General features: G+C 39.7%; 1 protein-coding gene across 31 annotated transcripts in view; it reads right to left on the reverse strand.

The window, feature by feature from the left end:
• The window catches only part of LOC129775235 (basement membrane-specific heparan sulfate proteoglycan core protein), a 220,014-nt gene that overhangs the window by 21,121 nt on the left and 174,159 nt on the right, over nt 1-24,734 (reverse strand). For 30 of the 31 annotated variants that reach the window (XM_055779700.1, XM_055779686.1, XM_055779689.1 and 27 more), the window contains 6 exons: nt 19,859-19,974; nt 19,619-19,784; nt 14,503-14,793; nt 13,257-13,411; nt 12,919-13,194; nt 11,936-12,858 (listed from right to left, as the gene is read on the reverse strand). In XM_055779700.1, the coding sequence (XP_055635675.1) occupies nt 11,936-12,858; nt 12,919-13,194; nt 13,257-13,411; nt 14,503-14,793; nt 19,619-19,784; nt 19,859-19,974 (1,927 nt within the window). The remainder of the gene's footprint in view (nt 1-11,935; nt 12,859-12,918; nt 13,195-13,256; nt 13,412-14,502; nt 14,794-19,618; nt 19,785-19,858; nt 19,975-24,734) is intronic. The other variant, XM_055779708.1, reaches the window with a different exon arrangement.

The following is a 24,734-nucleotide window of genomic DNA, read 5'->3' on the forward strand; positions in this document are numbered from 1 at the left end:
GGGAAGAAATTTTCCAACTGTGAAAGCTGTGGCGAGTGGCAAACGCAATAGCTAAACAGGAAGGTTTAACCGAACAAGATGGGAATATCGAGTGATAACAAAAACACAACACCAAAGGTTCTTTTCAGAACCATCAACATATTCATAAAGAGTAAACAGTAAACTAATCCATTTTTCAGGTAGATAGGTAGGTATTCACGTAGGAGAAGAAAATAAAACAATATATTTAAAATATATATTTAACAAAAGCTGTCCCCTTTGTATAGTCCTACGTCACTCCGGTTATGTCCCCGACATTACCCATCCGTCTTTTTTAAGTAAGTAATCATTTATGAACATACAAAGCACTAATTTTCATTAAAATACACCAAAGATGATTATCACATTCCTCAATTACCAAGAGATATGAAAACTAGAGATAAAGCGGATATCCGGTAACTATCCGGTATCCTGCCTATCGAAAATACTGATCCTCACTATGTGAATTTAATAGAACGGTCAATTCGATTCTTATAACTATAACACCGAGCAAATTTTCCTATTTTGTAAATCGATAGAATTTTACAGAATCGAGTTCTTGAACGTCATTTGTTGCGAATGGCATATTTTGAAACGTTGTCGAAATGTGTCCCAAAGCAAAATATTAGGATTGCAACAAGCAAATCAAACAACTCGTAAAATTATCCCGATAGCTTTTGCCCGACTGCATCTATAACAGCAAAATAGAGCTAACGAGCAAAATCCTGTTCAAATAGAATAACATAATTGGGCCCAATATTTAATTTTAGAAATTTCTAATTTCTCATCCATCACTGTTGTTCTATTCATGACTATATTTCTCGAAAGAAACTGCACAATTAATTCACATTACCTATCATATTTTTAAGATAAATATAACAATACTTCATTAAAACTCGCATTCGCAATCTTCAAAGGCGAAGTTTTCTAAAAAAAATAGTTTTTATTGATTTTCAAAACCCTAGGTCGGATGTTTTCAGTATTTTCAATTGATCATTCAACAAGAAAACATTGTTGAAATTGTTCTTAGTGATAATTTAAAAAAAAAGTGACAATTTCAAAAAAAAATATTACAAGGTATGGTCGAACAACTGGATGTGTTAATATAAAATAACTAACAATTTGATAGAAAATATTAGTTTGGGAAAAAAGTCATCCATTATTTTCTCGGTAGCTGGCTTTAGTGATGAATATTTCGCGTAATATCAATCATACAATTTCAAGTTTGGGCTCGTTGTAAAGGTGACATTTCAAATTTTTCTTCTAGTACAATACACTAAAATATGATCTCTACTTTCAACAAATGGACCGTTTGATGCTAACGATTGACCAGAATCGTCCAGAACTAGCCAACAGAAGAGGTGTTGTATTCCATAAGGACGATTTTTTTATGTTTTTAAAATTATCTTCAAATTTTCCTTTTAGTGCAGTACACTAAAATATGATTATTACTTTCAACAAATGGCACAATCTCCCGGCCCCGTGAGGCTAACGCCATATGAGCCTTTATAAAAATATATATTTTGGAAAAAAATGGCACATTTGAACAGAACATCCAGAATTGCACAACAGAAGGGATGTTGTATTCCATCAGGACGACGCAAGGCCACACAATTCCGAAAGCTTGATTAATGCATCCACCATATAGTCCGGACCTGGCACCAAGCGGTTACCAACTTTTTCTTGCATTGCAAAATTTCCAGAGTGATGAGAAATTGGGATCAAGAGAAGATTGTAAAAATCTATCGCTAGAGCTTTTCGCCAATTGATTTGATGCTACCTCTAGAATGGCAACACATTTTCCAACAAAACGGTGTATATTTCACCTAAATCGGACAATCCGCATATTGAAAGCATATTGAAAATAGCTTTGAATTTCACCCAAAAATAATAGATTACTTTTTCCCCAACGTATTTGTTCTCGTACGCATCGGCTCTGTTCTGATGCAACAAGCTTCTACCTTTTTGACGGTTTTGACCGAGAGTCGAGAAACGATTTTTCATAAACGGTCATTCTCGCCATGTTTCATTTTTATCGCTGCAACTGTATGCATCTGTTAGACGTGTGTTTGATGCTTGTTGAACGGCGATGCACGGAAGATGCCTCTCGTTTAATACTCAGTGCATTGCGTGCATTGATATGAAGAAACAAATTGCGAAATATGACCAATTAGTGTATTGTTCTCGCAAAGGCAAGAAAATATCGTTTTTCGAAATGATTCTACAAAACCACGCAAATAAACGCAAGTTTTTCATTTCGCAAATAATATCCGAAAATCATATACCAACAAATTTGAAAAATATATGGTTGTCCTACGTCCTAAGCGGTCGTTTCTCGGATACAACTCCTCGATTTTGGGGGTCTCCGTAGCCACATTGGTTGCGCGTTCGCTTAGTAAGCGATCGATCGTGAGTTCAAAACTCAGGGCCCCCATTGACCATCTTTGTGTTGTTACAGAATAACTACGTCCACGCAACAATCATCAGCGATGGAGATCGATCCACGGTCGAAATAAGATCGATTCATCCATACAACTGCTCTGCTCTGCAAGACACATCGGGCTGCTGTTCTATAAATAACTCAACAATGGATCAACGACTGTCTCCGCTGTCCAGTCTTAACTGGATAATGGAAGAACAGATAGAAAACTCTTACGCTTAAATGGCTACTGTGTAAATTTGTACCATTTGCAATGATATAGAAGGGAATACTCTAACGCCGAAAAATGGCAACTGTGTAATGTGCTAATTATAGATATGATAAATATGTGACATGTACACGATTCAAATTCGGCTCTGTTACAGCTAAAATGCTAATGAGCCTAAATTAAACAAAAGGGATAAAAAAAACTCCTCGATTTTTTTTGCTAAAAATTCTTTATGTCTTAAAAGACCAAACCGGAGGACGGGAAGGCGGAGCGGTAGAACCGTTATTTGGTGAAAACGGTCAGATGTATACTGTTGGAGTCTTGTTTTGGTAAGCAGTACTGGGGCGAGGCGATTGCTGCTGTGAATTACCTGCAGAATCGTCGGTCGTCATCGACTATTGGGAAGACAGTAGACTTATGAGTTGTGTCACGGTGATAAACCATCATATAAACATATTCGAATATTTGGTTCAATATTCGAATATTTGGAAGAGCAGAAGGCCTATCGTATCATAGATCCTAAGATCATCAGCAAAGTTATGCTGTATATTGCAATCACCAACAAAGCCCTGATTTAACAAGCCGAGTGGACTTGCCATCAACCAGAAGGTGTACCAGGAAGAGTGCCTGGAGTAGATTCTGGTTCTGTTCTTAGAGGAGCATTATTCTGATGGGCAGTACGTCTTCTGGCCGGACAAGGCGTCTTCCCATTACATCAAGAAAACGTTGGCGTACCTCGTGGAAAAACAGATACCGTACGTACCCAAGGAAAGCTGTACGAGCTTTGGAACAATCGCAAGCAGAAAATTTATCATTTAAATGTTTTCGATTGCGAGACGTATGTATGATATCTGCAGTGAAACGGTCCAAGCTAAATCTGAATTCTACAAAGCGTACTTCCGTCGGATATTTTGAGAACCATAATGGTAATCATCGTAAAGGGTTGCAGATACCGGACTGGTAGTAGACATGGTTAGAACAGTACATGGCGGAAGGGAAGACATCAATCGGCTTACGATGGGTCACTAAGCTAAAACGCAACGAAGTTGGTGAAGCAGTGAAGTGTAAAGCACTGTCGCCGCACGGATCATGTTTAAGAGCTTGATTCATTGCATATCGATAGAGCGTGTTGTTAGACCGCACTCTATCATAAATATATAGGAGAATGCAGTAAATCTCCTCCGCCTAGCGATAACCCGCCAGGAAGGAGAGGTAAACAAAACAACAAGCATAGCACAGAACGATTCATCGCGCTATATGCGGTGAGTGCAATAAATATTAGGCATCACAAAGAGTTTATGTTTGTGCAAATAATGAAGAACGGGAGAAATCCTAGAGATCAGCAAGCTCTCTCTAGGATTTCTCCCGTCCTTCAGCAATAAACTATTTACGAAGGTCGCGAGAAACCCGAGGAGCTCGCTTAGGGTATAATATTATGAAAGCATTAAAACGAAGAGGAAAAGCAATATCGCGCCTGCGTGCGTGTAAATAATCTTCCACCCCTCTGAGTTAGGTATAGAATAATAATAATTTTACAATTCCCTATGTTACGCCCTTCTAGCATAAGATAAAACCTCACGAGGAGGCCATAGGGAAATTGATTTATAAAATAAACCAACTTTGCCTAATAAACGTACTCTCAACCGGGCCACGAACGCAGAAGCGTCGTGGCAGCAACTCACTTATCGGATAACACTATTAAATATCACATCCATGAGGGAGAGGCCACCGGCAAGGATCGGGACAAGAAGCACCAGGAGCAGCAGTGAGTATAAAGAGGCAGAATTGAATTATGTTCGGTCAAATACGAAAATTCCGACAATCCTCCCTTCGCTCTCCGTTCTCCTTCTCTATCTGGCTTCGCCCGGCCGAACCCCGAGTGATGCGGTACTACCGGATCACACCAGTAGGCACATACCTGTTATGTGATCTACGTGATCTGGCCTACCAAAAACGTTCAGTAAAGGGCCTTTCCCACTTTCTCATTCGCGCACTAGCGCATATTTTTGTTCCGGTAGTGCGTCAGGCGGCGGCTCGTAAGAATGAAATGAAATTACAAAACTCTGACGACCGAAATGTATACTTGCATGATACAGTAGAGGAGGAGATATACATGCGCCAACCTTTGAGTCATCAGGGAGCAATGGGTTTGTGTGTCTACTCATCAAATGTGTATTGCTCTATAGGAATGATGGTGTGCATTGTCGACGCACTAACAAAACTTTCTAAGTTGAATGATGTCAAAGGTAGGAGGAGTGTAGAAAGTAGGTGTTTGGGACAATGATCTGTTTCTATGACCAGTGTATTTTTAACTGACGACGAACTTGTATACTCGACCTATTTAATTGGAATACCCGAGTACAAAGCTGGACTGATTGAGTTATTGGGCTAATGTCGTGAAGACTGGATGAGTACAATGGGTGAAACATGTTACTAGAGTACCGAACAAAAGATGAGATTCATTTCGAATTAGGTGGATACAAGAAAAAGAGCGAACGAGGAGGTTGGATCAGGAGAAGAAGTACTTATTGAGAATTGATGAAGTACAGTTGGAAAACTGCATCCATGACCCGGTTTCTTGGTGGAATTTTGTTGTGAAAAAATCTACTAATTTATTTGTTTATTTATTTTATTTTAACACCGTCTTCGATCACTCGCATAGACTGAACTAAATTAGTTACAATCTATGCATAATTATTTATCCTATTTCTAAACACATTTTTACTCACATAAAAGTCAAATTCATCACAAACATAATTAAAAAGACGGAGACATGAATCAAACGGATTATTGTAACCGTAGTTGGTTCTATTATATGGAACTGCTAGAAGTGGTAAATTTCGAAAACGGTGAGAAGGGATGTATAGCGGAATCTTTGCGAGAAGTTCAGGACAGTCAATGGATTCCTGCATTATGTTGAAGATAAACATCCGCTGTAATGTAGCGCACCTGGTAGATAATGGCTCCAATCAAATGAGCTTGCACCAGTCGGGACAAGGAGGAAGGTTAAGAAGGTCGTTCCACGGGAGTCGTCTCAGGGCAAAACGTAGGAACTTTCTCTACACCCGTTCGATAGTCAAGGCATGAACTGCGTAGAAGGGAGACCAAACAGGAACACCGTACTCCAAAATGCTTCGCACCAATAAGCAGCATAACAACTTTAGTGCACGGATGTCTTTGAACTCATATGCGTGACGGCGGATGAATCCCAGCACGCTGAAAGCTTTAGCAGTCATAATTTCCACGTGCTCGTTGAATCGGAGCTTCGAATCAATCGTGACTCCGATATCGCTGATAGTCGATGCACGTTCCAATGCTGACGATTCGAACATAAATTGATGAAGTACGGGGCTATTGGAGCAACAAAATGAAATGACTTTACATTTCTTGCTATTCACCCTCATTCCGTTGTCGCCACACCATTCCAGCATTCTATTGATGTCTTCTTGTAGCACTAAGCAACCCAAAGGAGATGAGATCGCCCGGTAGACTTTAACGTCATCAGCGAATGCAAGTTTGGACGATGGAAGCAGTAAACATAAGTCGTTGATGAAGATGATAAATAACAGTGGTCCCAAAACGCTACCCTGTGGTACACCAGATGTGATGTCGAAACTGCGGGATCTAGTTGAGTTGACAACAACATATGCACTGCGATCGCGAAGGTACGAGAAAATCCACTCTGTTATTGAATTTGGAAAGCCTATGCACTTCAGTTTTTCAACAACTAGAATGTGCGGGACAGTATCGAAGGTTTTCGCGAAGTCGGATTTCAACGCGTCAACTTGCCGCCTCGCTTCATTTTCGCTGGACAGTGCGGTGATATAGCACATGAGATTCGATGTGGTTGAGTGATGTTTCATAAATCCATGCTGTCCTTCGAATATAAAAGATGAAGCAGCGTTGTATAGAACATTATGCATCATTCTTTCAAACACCTTGCTGAGACAACAAAGTAGAGATACTCCACGATAGTTTATCACCTGACTACAATTTCCAGATTTATGGATTGGGACAATAACGGCAGATTTCCAAGACGCTGGGAAGTTTCGTTTCTGAAGCGATCGACTGAATAGGCAAGCAAGCGGGCACGCAAGTTCCTTCGAGCATTTTTTTTAGCAGCAACGGTGGTATAACATCTATACCGCATCCCTTTTTAACATCAATGTCGTCTTCGGCTTTCATTACTTCATTCACAGAAAACTTTATAACGGGCAGGTTTATGTTATGATCATGTGATCAGTCCTTTTTTGGTACAGGTGACGCTTTGCTAAATACGCCCTCAAAAAACAAAGCAAACAGGTTAGCAGCGTCCGCATTCGTGTGAGCTTGGACATCTTTGAAGGTGACGTTACGTGGGATGCTAGTAGAAGTTTGCTGCTGCTTCACAAAGTTCCAGAAGCGCGATGGATTCTGGCTCTTACTGGCTTAGATCCTGGATAGGTAATCATCGTAGCCCCGTCCGGGATATCTTAGTCTATTCTACTTAGTCGCGGCAATACATACACGTACTCTTTACAGATACACGGGCCGAAGGTTGTGCAGCCCACTGATCTCTCACCAAGAGCCGAGGATTGTACCACTCACGACAACTCTACACGAGCTGATGATTCTGCCGGCTAGCGACCATTCTATATTGGATTTCTCGAGTCGAGATAGACGCACCACGCTAGTTATGGGGTACAGACTAGGGGGGCGTTGCTGATGAATGGTCAGCTGCATCCCAATATGAAGTATCCCGTGTCGGGCACACGTACAGAGTATTGAAGACAGCAACATCCCAATTATGAAAACACTTGTAATACTAACCTCGAGCCAACCGCGAGTAATCTGTTACATATTACTAATATAGTTGTAAGCAAACATTGTCGAAATATTGAACTCCCGGCCCCGTTAGGCTGACGCCATATGAGCCTTAATAAAAATATATATTTTGGATAAAAAAAGTCACAGAAGGTTGTGTCCGAGACACGACCGCATAGTTGACGTAGGATTACGTTAGGCTATCTGTCGCATGCTGATTTTGGATGTTTGAAAAAATATATTGTTAAACTCTTTGATAATGATCTGATGGCCCTGAAAAGGGCCGTTTGATTTGGTTGTTGGGTATTTTTTGTTCATTTCACCAGTGTTACAATCGAGCTTTCGGTATCAGTGATAGAAAGTTGTTTCAGCTCCGATGCACGTTTACGAGATTGGCGCTCATATTGCGTGAACATATATTCCGACATATTTACTCGCGTAAAACATTATGGAGCAAGAAAAATAACAATTCACTTCTGTTGTTTTTTGGCAGCGGTAGCTTTTTCGGAGCCGCTGCTGCTTATTTCTGTTTTTATTTTGGTGGTTTTCGTTGACACCATCACGTCGAGCTAAACGGCGAATAGCGAATTTGATACACTGGATATTGTCATGTAGAACCTTGCGATACGCTTCGATCCTCCTTTGCCTTCCTTGCCGCATGAAGTCATGTTGGTTGATGTTGATCTGATGTGACCACACTTAAAACACTAAAAACATATATGTTTACCGATCTGAGCGTCGAACAAAATGAGAAATCTGACTGAGTAGCAGCATCAGCAAAAAGAGAGAACAGCCTGAAACTTTCTGCTCATGATGTTTGCTGTTGCCATCAGTACTGGACCGATGCGGGACACAGCTCGATTGTTGATGTTAGGCCTCGATGTTTACCGCCGCTGCTGCTGCTACTGCCACTTAAGTTCGATATGAGACACAGCTCAATTGTTGGCCGCTCAGATTCGATGCTCGTCTTGAAGTTCACTGCTGCACTTTCACGATTCCAAGAAGCATGTGCTCGCACTTCTGATGGAGAGAGCGTGCCCGAAATGCTCCGCTCGCGATGCTTGCTGCTGCCACTAGTAGAGTAGTAGTTTGTCGCTGCTTATACTGCCATAGAAGCTTGATGTGAGGCACAGCTAGCCTATTGACCACACAGCTTCGATGCTCGTCTATATATTAGCCGCGTCCACTGCTGCTGCTCTCCACTGTTGTCCATTCCACGTCCGTTGTAAAAATGAATAAAATCCACGAACGCTCCATACTTTTATATCATTTGGTATGTGTGATGTAGGCGCCTCCTCCTCGATTGTCATACAGCTTGCCGGTGAACGAACGAATCGGGCGCGAAAAAGAAATGACGTCAATTTCGATCAATCAGGCCTAGGTATCTTCTGTTTGGATAGTGGTTGAGATTTTTTAATTGTTCGATTGTTAGTTACATGATATATATTATTTTATTCAATGTGAAAAATTATTATGGAGTGCCGACAACGTATGATGCAAACATCTCATCAATCCATCATGAAATGAATGAGCAATAAGCGTTTGAAATTGGACGGGTCGCTCATTTATTTTCTAACGATCATTTATTTTCTAACCGGGAAGCAGTTGACATACTACGCTGCGCTTTTATGTACATGAAAAACCACTTTTAACATGCGGGGAAAAAATCTTATATGAAAATTGCCAGATGTCAATGTTGCCAAGCGTAGTTATTGATGGTTAACCCTTCCGTTACGAGCGTCGTCTATAGACGACATCCGCGCGACGTCTTGTGTGTACGAATGTCGTCTATAGACGACATCCACGCGACGAGCTGTGTGTACGAGCGTCGTCTTTAGACGACATGAAATTCATACTGCTCTTCGATCACACCAGCGCGATGTGTATACTTTTCGGCGCAGTGCTTCGTACAGGGGTAGCACTTCGGCGGAGCACACTGCCGTAATGAAAGGGTTAAACCGACGCCGAACCGAATAGCGATGAACGCACCCATATCACGAACTTCGACATTTGATTTGCTATTATGGTGCTACTCGCCTGTGTAGTTCGCGCAAAGGCATCGGCAAAATATTATTTTAGAAAATTCCTTGAGGCATTTGTCTGAAACGTGCTGTGTATGACCGGAGCCGTTTCGCTATATATATATATATGCATACATATGTCATTCGCCTCCCTTACCGCATCCAGTCAGGTTGGTTGATGGAAAGTATGTTTCTGACGTGATAAGTTTCCTGTTAGTTGCACATGATCAAAGAAAATGTAAAAGTAAACAGGAAGGAAGGAAGGTATTGTATTATAGAGACTTTAAACTTTTGCAGTTCATTCGTCTCTAGCCTTGAGAAAGGCCCTTTGAAAACTCTACTCTATTCTACTCCAGCGCTACCACCTCCGCCCTCTTGCCTTGAGAAAGGCACTCGATCCCTCGCCGTCCAGCCCGTCCAGCAACGATGTTGTCCAGTCGGTGTCCACACAAAGAATGATGAAAAGTAAACAGTATTTTTGATCGTAGTTTTATTTCATTTTTATGATCAGTGGAAAACAATAAATTAAACTCTTTCGTTTCAAAGCAATATCGAAAGTCCTGAAAAGAACTGGAATGGTAAAATGGGTTGTATGGAATCTGCTGCGTGCTAATGTAATGAGGTTTCAGTCGGTAGTAGTTGTTAACTTTTTGGCAGCGGTAGATTTTCGGAGTCGCTGCTGCTTTCCTTGGCTTTGGCATCTTCGGCTTCTGTGCGTCGGTTTGCAAGGGTTTCGTTGACACCATCACGGTGAGCTAAACAACGGATAGCGGGTTTGATACACTGGATGTTGCCATGTGGAACCGTGCGATACACTATTCCTTAACCGGGTTCTTTGTCTCCTTTAACTCCATAACCGCATCCAATTGTATTGGTTGATGTGAACAGGAGTACCAGCAATGCACACTAGAAACACATATGTTTATCGATCTGAGCGTCCAACAAGAATGAGAAATCTGACTGAGTAGCAGCAGCAGCAGCAGCAGTAGAGAAAGAGAGAATGCCTGAAACTCTCTACTCATGATATTTGTTGTTGCCAACAGTAGTGGACCGATGCGAGACACAGCTCGATTGTTGAGGTTCAGCATCGATGTTTACCGCCGCTGCTGCTGCTACTGCCACTTATGTGAGACACAGCTCAATTGTTGGCCGCTCAGATTCGATGCTGCACTTTCACGATGCCAAGAAACGTTCTCGCACTTCTGACGGAGAGAGCGTGCCTGAAACGATTCGCTCGTGATGCTTGCTGCTGCCACTAGTAGTAGACCGGTTTCAACAACCGTTGCTACTGTTTGCCGCTGCTTATGCTGCCATAGAAGCTCGATGCGAGACACAGCTCGCATTTTGACCGCTCGCCTATATATTAGCCGCTTTCACTGCTGCTGCTCTCCACTTGTTGTTGTCCGTTCCACGTCCGTTGTAAGAATGAATGAGATCCACGAATGCTTCTTGCTTTTATATCATTTGGTATGTGTGATGTAGGCGCCTCCTACTCGATTGCCATGCAGCTTGCCGGTGAGAGAACGAATCGGGCGCGAAAAATAAATGACGTCAATTTCGACCAATCAGGACTGGGTATCACTGTTTGGATAGGGGTTGAATTTTTTCAATTGTTCGATAGTTAGTTATATGATATATACTATTTTATTCAATGTGAAAAATTGTTATGGAGTGCCGTAATCGTTTGATGCAAAAATCTCATCAATCCATCATGAAATGAATGAGTAACAAGCGTTTGAAATTGGACATTTTTCACGATGCGATCGATTTTCATTTTTCAATTTGTACCCCAATATGTTCCCGAAAGACGTAATCCTACGTCAAAAAAACCCGAAATTGGGAATTTTGAAACAAGTCCGCGCAGTCATGACACATATAAAACAAATTTTTACCATGTGAGATATGAATGAAGCGCGTGACACACCCGAACAGGTATGAGGAGCGCTCCACAGTAACCACGGCAAACAACCATATCGATGCCAGTAATTGCCTCAGAGCATTTTTTACATTGTTTGGCAATGGTAATGCGCCTAAACTTAGATCGCCTCGTGATCTTTTTATTTTTTTTTGAACTGCAAAGCTTAGGAGTAATAAGTTGAAGCTTTTTTCAGCAGATGTCGCTTCAGTTGAAAAAATTGACGTGGAGAGCAGTACGCCTTTATTGATTTGAGTTACAAATAAAAGCACAACACTCGCGAAATACTATAAAATACTATAATTTGGCACAACGGTACGACGAATCAACACATATATTCGATAACTGAGAATAGACAGCGTCGGCTCGGAAGTTTAAATATAATATAAAATATCACGACCAGAAAACTACATCAGTAAACACAGAGCAGTGTTGTCAGAAGATGGGATGTGGTATCGTAAAACTTGGCCAAACCCGACACCATTACATGAATTGAATGAACTACTAACATTACGTATTTGAAGACTTACTCATAGGCAGCGTAACTGCCATCCTTGAAAGCTAATGTATCGCCCTCGTAATGTTCGGTATACTGGCATCGATCTCCGGTTTTGTGAATGGGGCAGAAACACTCCGCTCCTTCGTCACTTTCTTCGCAGCGACCAATTCCGCATGTTTCCGGAGTGCATTTCTTTCCTTCAAAGAGACAATCTTTTCCTGTGTAACCATCTTGACAAACGCAGGAGTAACCATTTGCGCTTTGTGTCTCCAAACAGATTCCGGAATTTTTGCATGGATCATCAGCGCATGGTTCACAGGATGTTGTTCCTTCATTCGTGAGAGCTTCCTGCAGCAGCTGAATTTCACGTCCATTCACTACAAGTCTGCTAATGCAACCGACGAATTCTTCTTGCGATTCAACAACATTGTTTGGAATAGCGTTGAAATTAGGAACGCCTCCTATATACAAGTGATCGTCTAAATTCAAGCCATAGAACTTGAGTTTATCCGGGAATACTACAGGACTTTGGTCGTCAACTAGTAAGAACCCATTGTTTCTAACACGGTTCACTTTTACAGTATGCCACCCTCCAATACTGATTGGTTTTTCTGGTTGCAAAGTAGTCACTTGTCCATTGAAATCGAATTTGAACTGCGGGAATCCGTTGCGTAGTGATAGTGAGATGTAGTCTCCATTCGGTCGTCTTTGTCCATTGTACAAAATGAGACCATTAAGTTTTTCAGGTTTGAAGGAGATGTCAAAGTGGAATTTTGAGTATGCATTGTCAATCTTGTTGAACGCCATGTAACTTTTGGGGGATTGTGGGAAAAACGGTATGGCGTTATTGACCACCAACGTTGTTAAGGCATCCACGGTTTGTCCGTTGTATTGCGCTGAGCAAATGTATGTACCAGCATCCATGGCTTGCACGTCGGTTAACGTAAGGATTGCCTGCGGAGAGATTTGTGATTGATAATCGATGCTACAGTAAGAATTTATATGTATACTTACATTTGTAGTATTTTGGTCTGCGTTGAAATTACCCCGGTCTCTTGACCATTTGAAGGACGAAGGGGATATGTCGGTGTTGCAGTGAAGCTTCACCGTTGAACCTCGGTCAGCATACTCTACCTTAGTAGTACGTGAAAATTCCGGATGCCTTGCTGGTGTGACTTGTAATTCAAAATCAGAGAGGTACTGCAGGCCATCGTCCGTATGACAGATGCACGTGTATTTTCCAGCATCGGACTCCGTCGCGTCTTGGACGATTAGACGATTTCCATCTTGCTGCAATTGGTAGCGAAGGTAAATAGGAATAAAACGGTTTTGTGAGATACGGTATTGCTCACCCTGAAATTATACGGTAGCGGAAGACCTCCCGTTCTTTTCCATGTCACTGGTACATGTGCACCCGCTGATGACGTGCAATCGACAACAATAGACTCACCGGGAATTAGGTAAGACATTGTCGGTTCCAGGCGAAGGATTGGGAGAGATTGCGGAGCTAGTGAAAATGAAGATTTTACATATGTAAATATTATACTACACATATAACAAAGTTTAATTAAATTTTTATTCATATATAACACATAGGATTTTATGTGGGTTACGACTACAATTAGCAGAAACTTTTGGTTAAATTGGTTGGCAGATGATACTCCAGCCTTTTTTTTTTGCTGGACTGTTTTATAAAAAACTTAGATGCAAATCGTCGTCATAATTTTGAAAATTGTACCTTTTAGGTATCCTGGTCATGATTAATCCAAACTCATTGAGTTATTCGATTAAAAAAGGAGTTATGTTATTAGTATAGAAGCGTTTTTGTTAGCACACTATTTTAGATTCAACATTACAATGTCATACTATTGTCTACTGCTATGCTTAGGAAAACTGAGCGTAAATACAACACATATTTTTATTAGAGAAATGTACATTAGTAATATCACACATTAAGCTCAACAGATTAACATATGAAAGCATCGGAGGTGTCTTCCAATCATGAAGCATACAAGGTTGCGAATAATTTAATGGTGTCGAATTGTTGGAAAAACGCTGAATTGGTTAACTACGATGGCTAGTAAGAATTTGGAAATACATGGATTCTAAATATTACGTACCCTCTTTTTATATTTGATTTAATGTGTACTTGTATACGTGTATGTTGGATTCTGTGTCTTTGCTGTTTTGGGACATTTGCACAAATGATCAGACAAAGCTGGCGATAGAATATTCTTCTTTTGAGAATTTACAGGAATAGGTATGTGTAAATGTTTCGTTTTGTTTCAATTTGTGTGGTTCCAACTAATGTGGTGAATTAATAACATTTTAACATAACAGAAGAGGTCTACTTTAAAAATAGAAACACTTAACAAAATCGCTAACAACAAAACAATGCTTAATATTCTTGCAAATTAAGGCAACTTTTACCGAAACCAAAAAGATATTCAATGCGTTCAATTTTTGTATATCAAGGTTCATTTTGACAGGTCGACAGAATTTGCCAGAAATATTTATACTTTTTTGTAATCATTGTAATGTAATTGAGGTATAAGAGTAAGTAATAAAATACTTATTTGCTATGCTTTGAAAACGAACCGAAAAACTTGGATGCAGCTCTGATCAAATAAGGATCCGTGTTGGAAATCGATCGAATCGATTCACGAAGTGACTGATGTTGACCACGTATAGTTTGACCTAGATGACTGGAACCCACCGTCGTCCCCCTTCGTAACACATGGCAATCTCGCTCGTCGGAATGATCAGCACAGTCAGATTTTCCGTCACAGATCCTCCAAGACGGTATACAGGTGTGGAATATTAAAATTGGGGCCTTGCAAACGTAGTCTGTGTACGTGCACATGATACTATTGGGCTGTGTGTTTCCCTCTTGATTTCGCCATTGAGGTTTGTTGATGGGTGAGGATGAAAAGTACATACATTTCAGCGATTCAGTGTCGAGTTTAGTTTTCGAGTTAATGCCATTGAAAATGAAATATGTCATTACGCAAGAAAGGTGTTATACAGATGTTTAGGTTGGAATTCGGTGGAATAATTCGAAACTGTTCTAAGAACTATAGCTATTCGTATCTTGTATGGGTTTAGTTATCATGGTTATTTTACGATCTTTGATACAACACACATGTCTCGTGATTTCTCATCATAACTTTTACTTCATGAGGAACAGAACTCTTAAATTTGTGATTTGTGATTTCTTCTAATGTCTAATTCCATACATACCTTTCATTCTTTCCGTACACTCAGTAAATTTTACAAGTTATATTTGAAATCATAATCAAAATTCAAATTGAAAATTAGTTCTGCATGTGTTGTGATAAGAACGCACTCGGTCCTACGACAAACAAATTAATCAATATCAACAAAACTGACAGCTGTCAGATAGCGAGCCTCCGATGTACGTTGCTCGTCGGCGTGGTCCTTCCAACATCTTCCTCTTTACTAAAAGGTAATACGGATCCTTGCTCACCGGCGTTCACCAGCTACCTCATCTGCTGATGGCCCGTAGAAAAATGTTGAGTGGGAGTCACGCTGACTGTTGCTACCAAGTCAACTCGGTGCGTTCACACATATACCGCCTACGAAGCTGGTTGCAGTCAGTCCCAATGAGATTCTGTTCACTCTGTAGCCAGACGTTGTATAGCATTCGACCGACCCGTTCCCAAGATGTACTTTGGCCCAGAACTGTTCTTCGGCGTCGTAACTTGTTGAACGGAGCGTTCTGCTCGGAATCTACAACCTTGTGGAATGACGCCATTGGCTTCAAAAAATCCAATGAAGTTCGGAATCACAAGTTTTTTGTACTGAGTTGAGCTTTCACTCCTTGTACACACATGCGCTTTGCTCTGGCGAATGAGCACGCTCCGAAACACAGATCGATTGTTTTGTTGTCAGCCATGTTTTTGCACCGAGTTTTGCCCCGTGTTTTGCGCCGTCTTTCGATACCTGTTTTACACCGCGCTTGAATCTGGTTTGTTTTCTCTTATGAGTCATTTTTCTACACACAAGCCTATACGGTTGGTATGGAGGTGCGCTGTTGTTTTTATGCTTTGTTTAGAACGAGCGAAGACAAAACGCACGCTAGAATTTAATGTGTGTGTGTATAAAATGAGGTGCGAATCACACAAGTGAGAAGCGATGTTTAGTATTTGTATTCTGTGTTCATTTGGCGCTCTCGTGTTTATTAATTTTTTACACCTCGTACCAAGAGAGAATTCGTGTTTGTTATGAGCGCGCGTTGATGGAAAATAAACTCAAGTACAGCGCAGCGTATGTTTGCTGAAGACTAGTTGGTCCATTGGGTACCGTAGTTTGCGCATCTCCGGTACATTCTTTCCACAGTAATCAACGGCACAAAAATGAGAACCAACGAAAGGATATCGTGTCGAACTTTTGTTTTGTTGCTCTAATGCGATGATAAATTCGAGGCTGAATCCATCTGTAGTCGTGTCGGAGCTTGGTTCATTCGGGCCTGATGTTCTCGACAGAAACGATATTTATTTTTTTTGCTGTCTTTACATTCTTCTCGTTGCTGGCTGATTTCCATACGCAATATTATTGTTTATGCCAATTTTTCTTGCGATCATGCACGTGACAATTCTCAGAGAAATTCATCTCCTCACTGAACCAGCATGGTGTTTTGGGCTTGTCGTTGCTACATCCACTAACGAACATCTGCTGCTTGCTTTCGTGCTTGTGGATTTTTGCTGCTTCTGTTTGAACTCCGAGCTGCTCAGCTGATGAACTACATGTACTGCTACAGACGTAGAAAGTACTTGCACGCTTTGACTACTTTTTCCACCATGTCATTCAACTCGGTGATCAGACGCATGGGAATCTTTCGGTGACTTTAATCCACACACAAAGTAGAGTTGAACTGCAATTCCGATGTATCATTCAGCTTGAAGATTCTGAACTCCTTGCTCAGTTTGCCGAAGTATGTAACAAAATCGTCGGAATCGTCCTTGAGTATTTGCAAACATTGGTAACGTATGCATTTGAAAAATGGACTGATTTCGATTGGCGATAAAAAAAAACTACAAAATTCAATTCAATGTACCACATTTTCCATAAATCCTACGTTTATTGGACCTTCAAAAATACATCGACGCCTTTATCAGTTGATTTGGAGCAGCCTTGGCGAAAAATATGATATAACTACGTCCAATACTTTGTTCGTACTGTTAATTTCTCCCCAGAAGGATTCAGCATTCACAACATCATCTTCCTTCAGGAGAATGGCGAGAGTGTTGATAGGAAGCCAGACTCTGATCGTCCGAGATTGCTGCACAACCGTAAAGTGCAGCAGAAGATAAAGAGGGAGACCGAGAGCAAGGTAACCTCATCGTCAACTGTGAACTGTGAACAAGGGCATCGCTAAAATGGACATTTTTAAGCGGAAGCGTCAGACTAGGTTGGTTGTGTCTGAGCAGCAGATAATCACCCAGAAAGAGCGGCTGAAAAAAGACGTTGTATAGAGATATTAGTCCGCCAACCCCCCCAAAATCCCGCTGCTTGCGACCGATAGAAAATAGCTGGGCGAATCACAATCCAAGGATCCACTCCAATAGTGTTATGGCCAAACAAAGAAGTTGGAGATCAGACCAGGAAAGATCTGAAGAATCAGATCAGGTTCTGGTCAACTACCGCCATTTTTTAGAAGGGTTAATAAATATAATAAATATAGCATTCAAGGAAAGTTTTAATCATCTTTTGTTTTTTTATCGCCATTCAAAATTAGTATATTGTTTTAAATGCATACGTTAGCACCGGTGGAAAATGTCGATTTTTAATTTCGAGAAGTCATTTTTCTCAGGTGAGATAATAAAGCTGATGCATCGCTCATGTGCTGATGGATTCAATTTCTTTAAAACGAGCTGAACCCTCTTAAATAACAGAAAAATTGACCTAGAAATATCGGTTTTAGTTGCTTTCAAAACCGTGTTTTTGTTATATTATAGTTTTGAAATAATTAAATTTTCACGGAAATTCCGCGAGAAACTATTTCAATATGTGGTGCGTAATTTGCACAGAAAAAGTGATATTGATAAAATATTCGTTTTGTTTAGTACAGTTTTAGTACAGTCGTCATCTACAAATTGTAGCAATCTGTTTTTTTTTCAGAACATTGTTGGTGTTGAATATATATTTTTGGTTTTCAGAATACAGTAATTATAAGTTGATTGAGCTACGAAAAATATAAACAGCATTGAAAAAGTAGATAATTCATAATTTGTGGACAGGAAGCCCAATTCATACTGGTTTTCGATCATCAAGGTGAGAAATCATGAGAAATGTTGCGTAGAGAGTGATGAAAACAGAAATGTGTATATACATTTAGTTTTCTATAAGTTCATTAATAATTGGTTTGTACTTTAGCAGTATTTATTAAAACTAACTGTGCAAGCTAAAGTTGCTTCTGAAAACTACGCCATGGTTAGTTTTCTAAAAAATCGCACATTAAGCCATGCTCACACGAGAATACCGCCAATAACACATCATTTTAATGGAGGTGTAATTCTGTGATGATTCAAAGAAATGTGTCAATAATAGCAATGAATAACAATACTTATTGGATGAAAATGATATTAAAATAAGAAACAAAATGAGGCGATGGTTGATTGGAATATTGTATGAAAATTTGATTTATTCAGCAACAAAAATTTTATTGTATATAAATACCATTTTTAGTATAATCCTTTCAAATTCAGTTGTATAAGATATTTAGAATATCGCTACTCTGAATGAATATTATTTTTCATCTGCAATATGTGCTGTTTCAAGATTATATATTCACTAAGACATGAATTTCTACTGCAGGTTACTACTACTAGCTAAATTTTATATATAATTGTAAACAAGTTCTTATAGTCTTCAGTGAAGACTATGAAGGAACGCGTTTTTGGAAGTTTAGTTAGTATGAAAACTTTGAAGAGATAGCAGTTTAGGCTTGACGAGTTAGTTAGAGGAGGTCAATGAAAAAAGGAAACAAATTGTTGACCCATTGTTTTTGGTTATATGTACCCTCCAGCAATTATCAGATAACTGTTAGTTAATAATAACCTTTGCCACTACATTTAAATTTAAAAAAATCGAAAACAAAAGTTTTGATTTATGTACAGAGGCTGTAACTTCCGAATGGTAGTCTGAGTATTGTATTAATATCTTTGCAAATTTATTTAATACATATGTGAGTTTTGAACGTTTATACAGAGACATTAGAAATTGATGAAATGAAATGTTGCTTCAGTCTATCAGACTAACATCCAATATAAATCTAAAGAAAAAATACCCACAATAAAATATGCATTCATCGATTTATTTCAATATATTCGACGATATAATTTTATATTGAATTCATACAAAATTTCATGATCGTATAAAATAACTATTTACGTGAGAACATTCATTGGCAGTGTATATTAACGAAATTTTTGCTACATGAGTAGCTTTTTCGAGCAACGAACATTTCATAACATCTCGAACATCAACAGAGAAATTTGGAAGAAATTAAAAAAACAGGCAAATCCATGCAACTATACTGGTACTCTTGCCTCTGCTATCCCACGTTACGGGAACCATATTGCTCTTCATATAATATTCAGATAAGTATTAATTTATGATTGCGAGCACCTAATGCATTATTTTTTCCACCACCTTCTAGCATACTGTCGACGGTTTCGTGAGCTGTACTCACCCTTGATAGCTACATCGACGAAGTCATATGCCACAGATCCGTTTGGATAGGTCATACGACACTCGTATCGACCTGCGTCATCGTCACGTATGTTGTTGAGCTGGATTACTCTTTCTTCCGCCCGTACGTAGTATGGCAACGGACGATCTAGGCGTGACCAGTGATACTATAGTTGATAAAAAATAATTGGATAAAATGAATGTCTGATAAGCCGTCGCATCCAGTTATTCTGATAAATACCGTGACTCCTGGGTAGTAATGATCATTCGGTAATTTGCAATCCAATGATATGGATGATCCTCTGTAGACTTCTTGAATTCGCCCGTGAGATGGGATGTCTGGAATCATGTCATTTCCTGTCGAGAACAATTTGAAGCTAAGTGCCAATTTATGCAATTATTTAGTGGTAATAATATGTACAGGGTGCGTGACGAATTTTTGCAGTAAATTTCAAATAGCAATTTATCATGCTTGCGGAACAAGATTCAGATATATCTGGCAGCACTGGATAGCTTATACTATTGAGCAGAGAAGCAAAAGCTCACACTCATTATACTGACAGCGCAAGGTATTGAGACAACATCAAATTCAATCACCAATGCCCCTGCAGTTCATGACAAATGAACCGAACTTAATTACATGCAACCGACACTCCGTCACGTGGAACATTTGGTTTTTGCATTATTCCCCACACTCATTCGTTTCACTGTATCACTGAGGATGAACACCCGTAATATTCACGAACAGTTGCGCGTAAAGATGAACTCCGTGAAGTGAAAGTGTTCATTCCCGTTTATAAGAGACATGTTGGTTGCATAATGTCGGATGTTTGAACATTGTGTTGGTTGCATAATTTCGGACGTTTGAATGTTATGTGGGTAAAATTAATACAGCGTATGAGATAATATTCCATTCAATTAATCGTATGTTTTAGAATGACAAGTTTGCGATTATACCTCGATGATTAGCTTGTTGAATCAAATACTGGCTCAAAGATGAGGAGGAATACTTGGTTGCTCGGCAATAATGAACATATAGGAATATAATTTTACGCTAGAGATAAAACATGACTATTATGTTTAATCATCGAAATCTCGCATACTTTTGTACTTAGCTCTGGGCCTTATTCCTGTATCCACGTACACTTACGTTCCCACTACGCTTACATCTCACTTCACTTTGTTGTACTCATTCCCGTTTCGTGAAGTGTAAAAATGAACTTCGTGTAGAAAATGGAGTGGATACCAAAATGACCCTGTTTTCATTTCCAATGTCGTTTCTAATGGCGCGTTTACATTCGGGAGATCTATAGCTATAGATAAATTTAATCACACGGAAATAGATGTAAACGGGTGAGAAAATATGGATGGGTTATATCTATGATATAACCGCAAGGTTGACGTAGGACCACCTCAGCTTAGCAATCATTTTTGACGTAGGACTACGTCTTTCATTTCTATACCGGGGTGTAAAATCAAAGTTTCGAAAACGAAAGCGTTACGCCGGAGACCGAGATTTTGAGCGTTAATAGCTCCTAAACAACTGAACGAAATGGTATGATAAACACTTCATTCGAAAGATAAAATGTCTACGCGTTATATACTTGTTACTTTTTGATCCAAAAACTTGTTTCAATAGTCTTAAAATTGCTTTCAAAACAGGCTATTGAAATCACCAATCGGTATATAAGCGAGCGGCTCTCGGAAATCCACTCAGTTCTAATTGAACAGCGATTGGAGCATGTTGTCGCTGTTGTGGTGAAGCTCTTTATTTATCATGAAAGCGCGGATGAACGGTGTCACCAAGAGCCTGTTTGTGCACCCTAGGCCAGAAGGGAATCTATCAGGAGGAGAGTGATGCCACAAACGGTTCCCTGGGAAGACATCGCTACACACACATACACGCGCGGCTATTAACAGGTGGTTATCGAGTTGGCATTAACCACTGGTGGGCTTCCAGTATCGAGGAAAATGTGGAAATATCTAATCGTTACTGAGAATAATCTGCCAGTTCCTCTGGGAATTTTCCAAATATATTCATGTGAAAGAGTTTAATTGAATGTTTTCTATCCATGTTACACTGTGACCAAATATGTTTCAATCAAGTGCTATTAACAGGTGGTTATCGAGTTGGCATTAACCACTGGTGGGCTTCCAGTATCGAGGAAAATGTGGAAATATCTAATCGTTACTGAGAATAATCTGCCAGTTCCTCTGGGAATTTTCCAAATATATTCATGTGAAAGAGTTTAATTGAATGTTTTCTATCCATGTAACACTGTGACCAAATACATTTGGTTTTGTGGTTTTTCAATCAATCGCAATTAACAGGATAGCTTCAGAAGATTATTCTTCCCCATCAGTAGGATATTTCCGTATCCAATATTGTATGCGCCCGCAATCGATTATTGCTCAGTCGCCGAAAGTTCCGAGCTCAGAGAGTTCATTCCCCTCTAGTTTGCCTTCCAAATTGCCATCGTAAACCACACCTTCTCTCGGTTCAATCACACACAAAAAGCATACTTAAGCGATATTCTGGTGGTGAGACACATTCATTTTTCGTGAGGACATCGACAAGACAACATCGTTGCCTAACGTGCTGGAGGAGGTGGACGGCGAAGGATCGACACATACACGCGCAGAACTCTTTCCGTTAGGATGCCTTTCAGCATCGAGAAAGTTCCGGAAAGATCTAATCATTGCTGGAAAATAATCTGCCAGTTCCTTTGGGAATTTTCAAAATATATTCATGTGAAAGAGTTTAATTGAATGTTTTCTATCCATGTAACACTGTGACCAAATATGTTTCAATCAAGTGCTATTAACAGGTGGTTATCGAGTTGGCATTAACCACTGGTGGGCTTCCAGTATCGAGGAAAATGTGGAAATATCTAATCGTTACTTAAAATAATCTGCCAGTTCCTTTGGGAATTTTCAAAATATATTCATGTGAAAGAGTTTAATTGAATGTTTTCTATCCATGTTACACTGTGACCAAATATGTTTCAATCAAGTGCTATTAACAGGTGGTTATCGAGTTGGCATTAACCACTGGTGGGCTTCCAGTATCGAGGAAAATGTGGAAATATCTAATCGTTACTGAAAATAATCTGCCAGTTCCTTTGGGAATTGTCAAAATATATTCATGTGAAAGAGTTTAATTGAATGTTTTCTATCCATGTAACACTGTGACTAAATACATTTGTTTTGTGGTTTTTCAATCAATCGCAATTAACAGGATAGCTTCAGAAGATTATTCTTCCCCATCAGTAGGATATTTCCGTATCCAATATTGTATGCGCCCGCAATCGATTATTGCTCAGTCGCCGAAAGTTCCGAGCTCAGAGAGTACCTTCCCCTCTAGTTTGCCTTCCAAATTGCCATCGTAAACCACACCTTCTCTCGATTCAATCACACACAAAAAGCATACTTAAGCGATATTCTGGTGGTGAGACACATTCATTTTTCGTGAGGACATCGACAAGACAACATCGATGCCTAACGTGCTGGAGGAGGTGGACGGCGAAGGATCGACACATACACGCGCAGAACTCTTTCCGTTAGGATGCCATTCAGCATCGAGAAAGTTCCGGAAAGATCTAATCATTGCTGGAAAATAATCTGCCAGTTCCTTTGGGAATTTTCAAAATATATTCATGTGAAAGAGTTTAATTGAATGTTTTCTATCCATGTTACACTGTGACCAAATATGTTTCAACCAAGTGCTATTAACAGGTGGTTATCGAGTTGGCATTAACCACTGGTGGGCTTCCAGTATCGAGGAAAATGTGGAAATATCTAATCGTTACTGAAAATAATCTGCCAGTTCCTCTGGGAATTTTCAAAATATATTCATGTGAAAGAGTTTAATTGAATGTTTTCTATCCATGTAACACTGTGACCAAATATGTTTCAATCAAGTGCTATTAACAGGTGGTTATCGAGTTGGCATTAACCACTGGTGGGCTTCCAGTATCGAGGAAAATGTGGAAATAACTAATCGTTACTGAAAATAATCTGCCAGTTCCTCTGGGAATTTTCTATCCATGTAACACTGTGACCAAATATGTTTCAATCAAGTGCTATTAACAGGTGGTTATCGAGTTGGCATTAACCACTGGTGGGCTTCCAGTATCGAGGAAAATGTGGAAATATCTAATCGTTACTTAAAATAATCTGCCAGTTCCTTTGGGAATTTTCAAAATATATTCATGTGAAAGAGTTTAATTGAATGTTTTCTATCCATGTTACACTGTGACCAAATATGTTTCAATCAAGTGCTATTAACAGGTGGTTATCGAGTTGGCATTAACCACTGGTGGGCTTCCAGTATCGAGGAAAATGTGGAAATATCTAATCGTTACTGAAAATAATCTGCCAGTTCCTTTGGGAATTGTCAAAATATATTCATGTGAAAGAGTTTAATTGAATGTTTTCTATCCATGTAACACTGTGACTAAATACATTTGTTTTGTGGTTTTTCAATCAATCGCAATTAACAGGATAGCTTCAGAAGATTATTCTTCCCCATCAGTAGGATATTTCCGTATCCAATATTGTATGCGCCCGCAATCGATTATTGCTCAGTCGCCGAAAGTTCCGAGCTCAGAGAGTACCTTCCCCTCTAGTTTGCCTTCCAAATTGCCATCGTAAACCACACCTTCTCTCGATTCAATCACACACAAAAAGCATACTTAAGCGATATTCTGGTGGTGAGACACATTCATTTTTCGTGAGGACATCGACAAGACAACATCGATGCCTAACGTGCTGGAGGAGGTGGACGGCGAAGGATCGACACATACACGCGCAGAACTCTTTCCGTTAGGATGCCATTCAGCATCGAGAAAGTTCCGGAAAGATCTAATCATTGCTGGAAAATAATCTGCCAGTTCCTTTGGGAATTTTCAAAATATATTCATGTGAAAGAGTTTAATTGAATGTTTTCTATCCATGTTACACTGTGACCAAATATGTTTCAACCAAGTGCTATTAACAGGTGGTTATCGAGTTGGCATTAACCACTGGTGGGCTTCCAGTATCGAGGAAAATGTGGAAATATCTAATCGTTACTGAAAATAATCTGCCAGTTCCTCTGGGAATTTTCAAAATATATT

Source organism: Toxorhynchites rutilus, chromosome 3 (genome assembly GCF_029784135.1).
Source record: "Toxorhynchites rutilus septentrionalis strain SRP chromosome 3, ASM2978413v1, whole genome shotgun sequence".
Classification (NCBI taxonomy): Eukaryota; Metazoa; Arthropoda; class Insecta; order Diptera; family Culicidae; genus Toxorhynchites; species Toxorhynchites rutilus.